Genomic DNA, 12,285 nt, shown 5'->3' on the forward strand with positions numbered 1-12,285 from the left:
ATTTTACATTTTCTCTTTTATTTGATCTCTTTTTAATTTTGTGCTCTTACGCTATTGTATTTCTTCACAGAGCAACAACCGTCCTCAGAGACAGCAGGAAAACATACAGTAAAACAAGGTGCATCAGACTTCATTATACAGCACTCTTATGAATTATTTTAAAAGACATTACTCTTCGCAGCACAAATAAAAAATACCAGTTTAAGGGCACCTAATTCATTGCTAAAAATGTTATGTTGTGTATTTGGTATAATACAATGTGTTGGCGTGGTTTATGGTTAAAAAACACATTATTTTACACATAGCGTACATTTTTGTAGCTCCAGATATCCTGCCTTTCTCAAACCTTACCATGTTTGAAAGATTCGCTCCCAATGCAATGCTGACAGGAGTTAAAGGTAGGGTATCTAATTTTGAAAAGTGCTTACTGTAGCTGACTAGCAATGAAATCACGATCCCACCCACCATTCAAATCGGCATCCAAAGTCACGCCTCTTTCAAAACACATGAACACGCACAGATCAGACGTCCACATCTCATGTCTCATTCACCAGTAAGAAAACTTTCCAGTACAAAGTGAATAACATTACCAAAATAACCAACATAAACAACTGTTTTACACCAGAATGAGTTTAAGCACACTTTCGGTTGTGTAGACGTAGTAACTATATTGTTACGCTAATCCGTAAACAAACTCAAATTTAATAAGCAACACAATGTTTCATCAAAGTAGAATATCTGAATCCACTCAATACAAACATATCGCATACCTACCTACGTGGTGGCATTCAAATTATGCTTACAGATGAGGGACAAAAAAGCAACGTCCGCTCGGACCGAGATCTATGATTAGGTGAACATTTTTTGGTCCTACGCCTTTCACAGATGACACACAGGAAAATCCCCAGTGTTAAATTAACTCTATCAGTGTTAAATCAACACTATTTGGTGTTTATATAATCCACACCAAGATCGGTGTCAAAAAAGACTGGTGTTAAAAATATAACTCTGAATCAGTGTTAAAGTTAATGAGATAATGAAGTGATGATTAAGACATTAATGGTGAACACCTGCTGGTCATTTAAATCAATTACATTTTGGACATTTTCCTGTGTCTAAATTTTTATTTTGATGACTCGTTTTCTGGAGAAAATACTAATATAATAAAGAAAGACAAATTATTAAATGCAATAAATGAATACTGTTGGGTGTATGCCTCCAAAAGCTTTCACGCTTGCCTCTCTATCAGCATCTCTGTTTGAAAATAAAAAGATAACTTGCTGAGTTATTTTCTAATTGGATAAGTTTAACTTTTAAACAACTGTCAGAACAAAATACAAGTGCTCAACTATTCCAGCATCCACACGCGTGATTTAGTAGACAAATCTTCTTTCTGACGCGATGTCTCACAAGTCAAATAGACATTTATCACAGAATGTATCACATTAAATCTTAAGTTTGTGTTTGTTATGAGTTCATTTGAAGTCACCATTATTGTGATTAACGTTTCCTTTAGTTAGGCATTTGTCCCTTGACCTTCACAGTTCTAACTCTCCTCTTTTAACAATAGCAACAGTGTTTTAGTAAAAGCACTTGTTCATTGCTTCATGTAAGGGGAAAACCTTCCAGACCATCTCACTTTATTTTTATTTTATTCTACTCTACAAATCATTGAAACATTTGATCACAAATTAATTATAAAGAAACAGGCATATAGAAAAGCTCTATGCAAATGACATTGTATTGAATGAGACTGCCGTAATGCTTTAGTGTGTTTTTTGTTGTTGTTGTTTTTTGCTTAAGAGAGACTTCATGATTTCTGATACAAATCTCAACAATGGTGACAGTTAATGGAAAAAAATTTGTCATGTCGCAATGCATGATGGGATTTATGAATGAGTTTTCTACAATCCTGGTACCCAGCATTCATTGCAGCATGAGGCTTTGTTGTTGATTGTCACCATGATTGTGTTTTATAGGCTGATTGTTGATGTCTCAGTGTGTCTGACTTACACCACGGATTAGATTTGGGTAAACAATATTTAACTCTTCAGGGTATGTGGACTTTTACAGCACTGTTGGATTTCATGGGAGCTTCACAGGGTTAGCAGAACATAAATTAAACACTTATATTTAGTGATTACTTTTTTATGATATCATTGAATCCCAAGACTTATACTTTCTTACTAATTAACATAGTATATGTTATAGACTTCACTTCTCTCATCTTCCTCTGCTTTAACAGATGTGTTTTATAAACACACTGCCACAATGAGCAGAAGAAAACTAACACCAAACTTCAAGACCCAAGTACCCAACTAAAGGAAACACTAAACGGAGCAATGGTGACTTACTTTATTAACCAGATTTTCAGCAGTTCTTTAGAAGTTAAACCTATCATCCATGTAACTCTGCAAGCAAGTTGTAATTTTAGTTTTCAAACAGAGATGATGATATTGTTCATTTAACTATGGGGATTTCATCTATTGCATTTAATAATTTGGCCTTCTTCCTCATTTTAGTATTACTTTCTACAGAAAAAGAGTCAACAAAATAAAAAATTTAAGACAGGAACAATTCCAAAATTGAGTTGATTTGACACGGAATGACCAGCAGGTGTTCACTACTAATGACTCAATCACTTCATTATCTTATTAACTTTAACACTGATTGAGTGTTTTTTTAACACCAATCTTGGTGTGGATTATATGGACACCGAGCAGTGTTAATTTAACACTGGGGATTTTACTGTGCATAAATTTCTACAAATACATTTAAACAACTTAACTTAGGGGCTGTTTACACTTGGTATTAAGATGTGTTTTCATCGATCGGATCACAAGTGGACGAGAGAGACACATTACGTTTACACCTGGTATTTAAATCCGTCTCTTTTGTCCACTTTTGACCGCTTCTGTGCTGAATACTATGAGGGGGTGGTCTGTGTGAGACGGTGGGCGAGTCTCTCTGCTGTCATTCAAACCCGAGCGGGAGTAATTATGAGTTTATATGGAGGCAAACTAATATTATGTCGGAGTGCACTGCTTGTTTAGCAAGTAAACATGCTGCACAGTGTTTTGTACATGAGTATGTAAGAGCTTTCTTTGAATTTTCAGCGCAATTGATGAAATAGGATCGCGCAACTTTCACACGCTTTCAAAACGAAACTGCGGAGATCAGCCGCTTAGTTTTATCAATGAAAGGCTAAAAATAGCGCTGTTCACCGAATGTTCACGCCAGAAGTCATAAAAGACGTAAAACTTGTGTTTAATACCTCAGATTAGATAAATGGGCGGAGAGAAGGCGGTCGCGTGTGGCTGTTCGAACGCATTCAACCACATGTGCGTTCCGCAACTCCAAAGCGATCCGATCGAAAGTGGTTTCGACCACCTCTGGATGTGGTTGAAAGTGGTCGAAAGTGGACGAGCTCAAAACGTTTTGAACACCATTTACACCTGGCATTAACGTCGTCCACTTGTGATCCGATCAACGAAAACACATGTTACTGCCAAGTGTAAACAGCCTTATAGTGATTGCTATCAGGATGTGAGGAGACTTTTAACCAGCATAATTAAAAATGCTTCAGGATCATATCAGATACCCTGCCTTTAATTTACAGGCTGTCAGTCAGAAGCGGGAGGAATTATGATAATGACCATCGTGTCCACGTCAACAGGCCCAGGAAGTAAACTGTTGCCTACAATCCGTGTGTTTGTTGTAGTCCAAGAAAAGAGATTTAAGTTGGAGACGATAACTCGCGTCATCGTTTACTTTGGGTTTATACCTTTTGCATATCGTAAACATGTACTAATATGCACTTACACACCAAAGGAAATGTAAAACCACGAATCGGACTAAAGTTGCTCTTTAATACTGATGATGGTTATGCCAATGTGAAAAAATATTCGTTTTTTTTGTTTTTCCTGACCATATGTATTGCTTTTTTAATGACAGAGGACTTAATGCATTTTTTGAAAAGTCACAAAGCCAACATGAAAGACAAAGCACAGCGTATTTTTGATGTCAAAAAGGAAGAAGAAACATATCTGAAAGATGTTTACACAGAGCTCTTTATCACAGAAGGTGATATTAAAGGAGTCAATGAAGAACATGAGATTTTACAGATTGACGAAGCTTTCAAGAGTAAAAAACAACAGGACAGACCAATCCACTGCAATGATATATTCAATTCACTGAGACAAAGAACGACAAATAAAAAGATTGTATTGACCAAAGGCATCGCTGGCATTGGAAAAACTGTCTCTGTACACAAGTTCATCCTGGACTGGGCTGAAGGAAAAGCAAATCAAGATATAGATGCCATGTTCCTGTTTCCATTCCGGGCGATTAATATGATTAAAGTTAATGAGATCAGTCTTCACCAGTTTCTGAGTAAATTTTATCCTGATCTGAAAGATATTGATATAACAAATCTACATAAGAAGTGTAATCTTGCACTTATTTTTGATGGACTTGATGAGAGTCGATTGCCTTTAAATTTTGGATGCGAAATACTGAATGATGTTGAGGAAAGATCATCTGTAGATGAATTGTTCACAAATCTGGTGAAAGGTCATCTGCTTCCATCAGCTCTTGTCTGGGTGACCTCCCGACCAGCAGCAGCCAATCAAATCCCTTCAGAGTTTGTAGGTTTGTTCACAGAGGTGCGAGGATTCACTGATCAACAGAAGGAAGAGTACTTCAGAAAGAGAATATCAGATGAGTCTCAAGCCTCCAGAATTATCTCACACATCAAAACATCTCGTAGTCTTTACATCATGTGCCACATTCCTGTCTTCTGTTGGATTACAGCTATTGTTCTTCTGGAAACTCTCACTAAAAACAAGACTGAGGAGATTCCCACAACACTCACTGAAATGTACATTCACTTCCTTATAATACAGATGAACATGAAGAACAGGAAACATGATGAAGACATTGAAAGAAACTATGCAAAGTTGTTGGATTCAAATAAAACAAAGATTTTAAAATTGGCCAAGCTAGCTTTTGAACAGCTAAAGAAGGGAAACACAATGTTTTATGAGAAAGAGCTGAAAAAGTGTGGTATTGATGTGAATGAAGACACACCTGAGTCCACAGGAATGCTCACTGAGATCTTTAAGAAAGAAGCTGGACTTCATGAGATGAAGGTCTTCTGTTTTGTACATCTGAGTGTTCAAGAGTTCCTTGCTGCACTACATGTGTTCATGAGCTACCTGAACAAGAACCTGGAGGAGCTTCAGTTTTTCTACAATCATGAAATTCAGTTCTTCTTTAAAAAGTTTCTTCACAAAGTTACTCTGCATGACTTACTGAAGAATGCTGTTGATAAAGCGATGAAAAGTAAGAGAGGACATTTTGACCTTTTCTTGAGGTTTCTGTTGGGCATTTCACTGGAATCCAATCAGAAACTGCTGAACGGTCTGTTTAATGTCACTGTGAACAGCACAGAGAGCATCACAAAAGTTAAAGAGCACATTAAACAATTACAAAACCACAACATCCCAGCTGAAACTTCAGTTAATTTATATTACTGCCTACTTGAGCTAAAAGACAAATCATTACATGAGGAAATCCAGCGATACCTGAGTTCAGGTGATCATTCAGGAAGAGAACTCTCAGCTTCAATGTGTTCAGTGTTGACCTACATACTGCTGATGTCAGATGAGGTGATGGATGAGTTCGACATGAAGATGTACAAAACATCACCTGCAAACTACATCAGACTGATCCCAGCTGTAAAATGCTGCAGACAAGCTAAGTGAGTGATTTTCTTGAGATCTCCTGATTTTGTTTTAATAAGAAAGTCACATTTTATAGAATTGTAGTAATTAATGCTAGGGATGCCCTCCACAAAGATTTTACTTGTTGACTAGTAGTCATTCATTTAATCTAGTCTAGTCGCACATTTATGATACGTTTAGGATATTAATTTATTATAGTCTATATACTGGGGAGGGGGGCATCTGATAATGGTTTCAGGGATAAGAAAGAATACTACATGTAACATTTCCAACATTGTTCCACATTACAGAGACATACGAAACCATAATAATAAGCCTTTAAAATATAAATTAAAGGTGCACTGTGTAACTTTTTGCAGGATCTCTTGACAGAAATGCAATATAATTTACATAACTATATTTTCAGTGGGTATAAAGATGAAGTTTAACTGTTAAAGATTGATGTTACATCATAATTAAACTTGTAAAATCCCAATGAACTCAAAACTGACAATTCTGATTTTTTAATGTTATAATGCAGTGTTCATTATAAACAATTTATCTGTGTAAAGCACGGAATACACAGCAGGATTTTTGCACTCCTATAAGATTATTAATTATTGCGACATGGATGGTTTAAACTTGGGTACGACAAGCATGTAGACTGTACGATGATGACACGGTAAACGCCGAACGCAGACAGAAAGCACTTACTTAAAAAGTAAAAGAACAGCGAGTGTCGGATTATGAAACGTGTTCTTTAAAGAAAGGAGTACGTGACTGAGAAGTGTTATGGGCGAATGAAGACACCAAAATGCTGATACGATGTACATTGAGGATTAAGTCAATCTGAGACGCTGATGGTACACTCTAAAAAAATAATCGGTAAAAAAACGGATAATGTCCTGGCAGAAAATTACCGGCACTTTTTCCGTTATGTTTACAGAATTTCCGTTTATTCAAAAACTGAACATTCTGTGGATTTGTGGAGCACTGTCCGTGGATTTGCAGAGCATTTTCCGTGGCCTTTGGGGACACTTCAATCTGACTATGAAACGCAACAATGGTGACAATCAACAACAAAGCTTCATGTCGCAATGCATGCTGGGTACCAGGATTGTAGAATACTCTTTCCTAACATTTACTCTCACCATTGTTGAGATTTGTATCCAAAGTGTTGATGTCCCTGAAGCAAAAACCACAGCTGACACATATGCAGCCATCTTATTCAATACAGTGTTTTTAGATCAGCATAGAGTTTCACTCTTATACATTTCAGTTCTTTATTCTTATTTTATCATTTCATGTTTAAATGTTAGGCAGCATAACATAACAACAATCAAGCTTAGATGAGAACATACACAATTCTGCTTCCTCAAACAACAAACAAGTTGCAATAGCTACAAGCAAAAATGCTGTTGCAATGCTAAAAAGAGTCCGTTCTGTGAAGGTCAAGGGACAAAAGCCTAACTAAAGGGAACACTAATCACCATAGTGGTGACTTTAAATGAATCTAAAACAAACACAAACTGTAGATTTAATGTGATAAATGTTGTGGTAAATATCCATTTGACTTACACGTCACACCAGAAAGAAGATTTGTCTACTAAATCACATGTGTCAATGCTGGAATAGTTTAACACTTGTATCTTGTTCTGACAGCATTTGTTTAGAAGTTAAACATCATCCATGTTAGAAAATAACTCTGCAAGCTAGTTGTAATTTTAGGTTTCAAACAGAGATGGTGATAGAGAGGCAAAAGTGAAAGATTGCAGCAGGGGTTATTGCACCCATAATGCAACATGTTATTAAAAAAACAGATAAATGCCTGTAAAACATAAATACGGAAAATTCCTTCATATTTACACAGTACTTTGTCAGTTTTTTTACGGATTTTTTTAGAGTGTAGGACAAGTCTTTTAAATGATATTAATTAAATTAAATGCTGGGAAAGAGATGATCAAAATGCTTATATATATTCAGATGGGTGCTGGCTTGTGCGCTGTTGAGAGATAAATCTATACTAAAGCACATTTTTTATGAATGTCGATACTATGTTACATTGTGCACTGTAAATGTATTTAAAAAATACAACTATTTTTGTGTATGCTTTGTTAGCGCATGAGCTAAAAATACGTGTAATTTAAGCATTTTGTTCTGTTTTCTGTTTTGTTAAAGGTTATCAACCTAAACCAAAACTAAATTAAGAGCCAAACCACTGTTTATCGAACTGAATCTACTAACCGGGCTCAAAATGAATGGACATTGAGTGAATGTGATATGTGAAATCATCTGATCATGTTGGAATCAAATCATGTTGGAATCATCTAATCATGTTGGAATTATCTAATTATGTTGGAATCATCTAATCATGTTAAATTGCATTCTAATCATGTGTCTGTAAGTGGATGTGAAATCAAACAACAATCAAGATTGTAAAAAGTTTATTGAGGATTGAAGAGAAGTGTTTTAAGTTGTTCCTGTGTCTATGACTGACTAAGCTCTATGTCAAGTTTGGAGCAGTTTATGTACGAAGTATTAAATAACTTGACACTGTCTGAAAATTATCGTAGGGCATCTTTGGACACAAGACCAGGAAAACGGCAGTCTTTAAACCTCTCTCACTGTTCGTCATAGGACCACCGATAAAGAGTCACGATCACAGAAATCGCGACGATTGTTTCACGATGGCAATCTTTTGTCTGGGACAGCCAAAAACCGTGCAGTGTATTCAGGGCTTAAGATATTATAAAAAAAAATGCATGTTACCTCCTCATAAACTTAAATCAAAATCTGAAAATGTACTTCCGCCCTCTTGTGGCGATCATTCTCAGATGATGTCAGTTTCTCCAAGTAGAGGTAACTGCAGACTGAAGCAATGGGCGTGCCATGAGGTTGGAAAGAAATGGGGCGTGCCATGAGGAATGGGGCATGCCGTAAGGTCTTTTCAATTGAATGCGAAAAGCTTCCTGATCCACATAAAAGCGAGCCATAAACTTAATCACTATTACACAATAATTATAAAAGACAAAATAATTTTCTTTCACTGTAAAAATAGCAATAATGATGGAATACATTCAAAAGTACGTTACCTTCGAAACCTTCTGTATGACGCGGGTTACATGACGTCATCGCCGCCGCGACTTTTTTAAGGATCAATCATTAAAGGGAACATATTACGAAAATCTGACTTTTTCCATGTTTAAGTGCTATAATTGTGTCCCCAGTGCTTCTATCAACCTAGATAATGTGAAGAAGATCAACCCAGTAACTTAGTTTTGGTAAACCATTTTCTGCAAGCATGTGAAAAAATAGGTCATTGTAATTTGGCTCCTATTGTGATGTCAGAATAAGGTAATACCGCCCCCTTTATCTGCACTATCCAACCACAGCACAACCATTTAGTATGGAGAGAAAGAGAGAGATAAAATATTTCACAGCACAATAGAGTTTCAATTGCAACAAACCACCATCATTGTGATCAGTGGTTGCACTTCATCCGCTCATTTGCATTTTAAATGACACACCCAAAACGGCACACTTTTGCTCAGACCTATTTTAGACTTAGTTTTCATCTTAAAAAAAATCTCATAATATGTCCCCTTTAAAAAAACATTCATACTGTTTGTGATAAATTAACTTTTTGTAACACATCACTTGAAGATATTAAACATTTATTTTGTATTGCCCCTCTTCTATTTAATTTTGGAGTGACTTTCAAATAGATATTCCTAAAATTTAAACTCCTAGGGGTGGTTTCCCAGACAGGGATTATCTTAAGCCAGGACTAGGCCTTAGTTTAATTAGGAAATATAACTAGTTTTAACAAACATGCCCTACTAAAAACATTACTTATGTGCATTTTCAAGCAAAACAAAGGGCACTGGTGTATTTAAAGATATCTCAGTGCAAGATGTTTTCAGTTTGGACAGCTCTTACATTTATTTTGGTCTAGGACTAGTCTAATTCCTGTCCGGGAAACCACCCCATAGAGTTAGAATTTAGAACCTCACATTTTACTTTGTTTCCAAAACTCATATTTTTCTGAAAAACAAAATTATTTTGGCGAAGTTTATTTTATATGCATAAGACAAATAAAAGAAACCCTTTTAAATATTACCTTTTATTAGACTGATCTCACAGTATACTTTGAAACCCTTTCAAACATGAGATCACAAAACAAAAAGTTTTTGAAATATCTATAACACCCTGATTCATAAACTTTTATTTTTGTATTTATTTGTATTGTTCATTTTATACTTGTTATTGTTATTCTCTGATTTAGACATTTTGAGCTTTGTATTCATCGTTTTTATTGCATTACACTTGAAATGTCTGTACTTAAAGGGGACATATTATGAAAATCAGACTTTTTCCATGTTTAAGTGCTATAATTGTGTCCCCAGTGCTTCTATCAACCTAGAAAATGTGAAAAAGATCAACACAGTAACTTAGTTTTGGTAAACCATTTTCTGCAAGCATGTGAAAAATAGGTCATTGTAATTTGGCCCTTATTGTGATGTCAGAATAGGATATTACCGCCCCCTTTATCTGCACTATCCAACCACAGCACAACCATTTAGTAGGGAGAGAAAGAGAGAGATAAAATATTTCACAGCACAATTGAGTTTCAGTAGCAACAAACCACCATCATTGCAATCAGTGTTTGCACTTCATCCGCTCATTTGCATTTTAAATGACACACCCAAAACGGCACACTTTTGCTCAGACCTTTTTTAGACTTAGTTTTCATCTTAAAAAAAATCTCATAATGTGTCCCCTTTAAACTTAAAAATAAAATTAAAAATAATTAAAAAACGAATTCTTATTTTAAAGTTAAAAATGTCTCCTGACACTTTTAAAGTTAAACTAATTTTGTACTTTCATTTAAAGTACATACAAACTAAAAGTAATGTTATTTTTATAATAATGGTACAGCAAAGGTTTTTGCTGTATAAAGGCATACATATATACGTGTTTGATCAAACACTGACTATATAATTACAAAATACAGTAAAAACAGTTTAATAAACTTCTTTTAGATGACATTAATCAATTAAGCAAAACAAACACCATTTTATCAAAAAAAAAAAAAAAAACATTTATTCAGTATTCATTTTTACAATTAATTTTTTTAAACGTCAATTGAATTTGTCATCAAAGACTTGTGTTCTAAGTCAAAACTAATTCCTTCACTGATTCATCCTATACACAGCAAAATCCCCAGTGTTAAATTAACACTGCTCGGTGTTTATATAATCCACACCGAGATTGGTGTTAAAAAACACTAAATCGGTGTTAAAGTTAATAAGATAATGAAGTGATTGAGTTATTAATAGTGAACACCTGCTGGTCATTCCGTGTCAAATCAACTCAATTTTGGAATTGTTTCTGTCTTAAAATGTTTATTTTGTTGACTCTTTTTCTGGAGAAAGTAATACTAAAATGAGGAAGAAAGCCAAATTATTAAATGCAATAGATAAAATGCCTAGAGTTTAATGAACACTATCATCATCTCTGTTTGAAAACTAAAATTACAACTTGCTTGCAGAGTTACATGGATGATAGGTGTAACTTCTAAAGAACTGCTGTAAATCTGGTTAATAAAGTAAGTCACCATTGCTCCGATTAGTGTTTCCTTTAGTTGGGTACTTGGGTCTTGAAGTTTAGTGTTAGTTTTCTTTTGCTCATTGTGGCAGTGTGTTTATAAAACACATCTGTTAAAGCAGAGGAAGATGAGAGAAATGAAGTCTATAACTGTTACTAAGTTAATTAGTATGAAAATATAAGTCTTTGGATTCAATGATATCACAAAAAAGTAATCGCCGAATATAAGTGTTAATTTATGTTCCGGCAATCCTGTGAGGCTCCCATGAAATCCAACAGTGCTGTAAAAGTCCACATACCCTGAAGAGTTAAATATTGTTTACCCAAATCTAAACTGTGGTGTAAGTCAGACACACTGAGACATCAACAATCAGCCTATAAAACACAATCATGGTGACAATCAACAACAAAGCTTCATGCCACAATGCATGCTGGGTACCAGGATTGTATAAACTCATTCATAAATCCCATCATGCATTGCAACATGACAAAAATTGTGCAACTTTCTTACCATTTACTGTCACCATTGTTGAGATTTGTATCAGAAATCATGAAGTCTCTCTTAAGCAAAATACAACAAAGCAAAATAAAAAAAAAACACTAAAGCATGACGGCAGTCTTATTCAATACAATGTCATTTGCATAGAGCTTTTTTATATGCCTGTTTCTTTATAATTAATTTGTGATCAAATGTTTCAATGATTTATAGAGGAGAATATAATAAAAATAATCAATCTGAGAAGGTCTGGAAGGGCTTCCCTGGACATGAAGCAATGAACAAGTGGTCTTACTAAAACACTGTTGCTATTGCTAAAAGAGGAGAGTCAGATCAATGAAGGTCAAGAGACAAATGCCTAACTAAAGGAAACACTAATCACAATAATGGTGACTTCAAATGAACTCATAACAAACACAAACTTAAAATTTAATGTGATACATTTTGTGATAAATGTCT

General features: G+C 35.0%; 1 protein-coding gene across 2 annotated transcripts in view; it reads left to right on the top strand.

Moving 5' to 3' along the window:
- Positions 1-12,285, top strand: part of LOC129443956 (NLR family CARD domain-containing protein 3-like) — a 36,416-nt gene that overhangs the window by 2,574 nt on the left and 21,557 nt on the right. Inside the window, exons 4-5 of one of the 2 annotated variants that reach the window (XM_073860191.1) lie at positions 73-127; positions 3,952-5,761. In XM_073860191.1, the coding sequence (XP_073716292.1) occupies positions 73-127; positions 3,952-5,761 (1,865 nt within the window). Of the gene's footprint in view, positions 1-72; positions 128-3,951; positions 5,762-12,285 lie in introns of those variants that run through there. The other variant, XM_073860190.1, reaches the window with a different exon arrangement.

Source organism: Misgurnus anguillicaudatus, chromosome 3 (genome assembly GCF_027580225.2).
Source record: "Misgurnus anguillicaudatus chromosome 3, ASM2758022v2, whole genome shotgun sequence".
NCBI classification, from domain to species: Eukaryota; Metazoa; Chordata; class Actinopteri; order Cypriniformes; family Cobitidae; genus Misgurnus; species Misgurnus anguillicaudatus.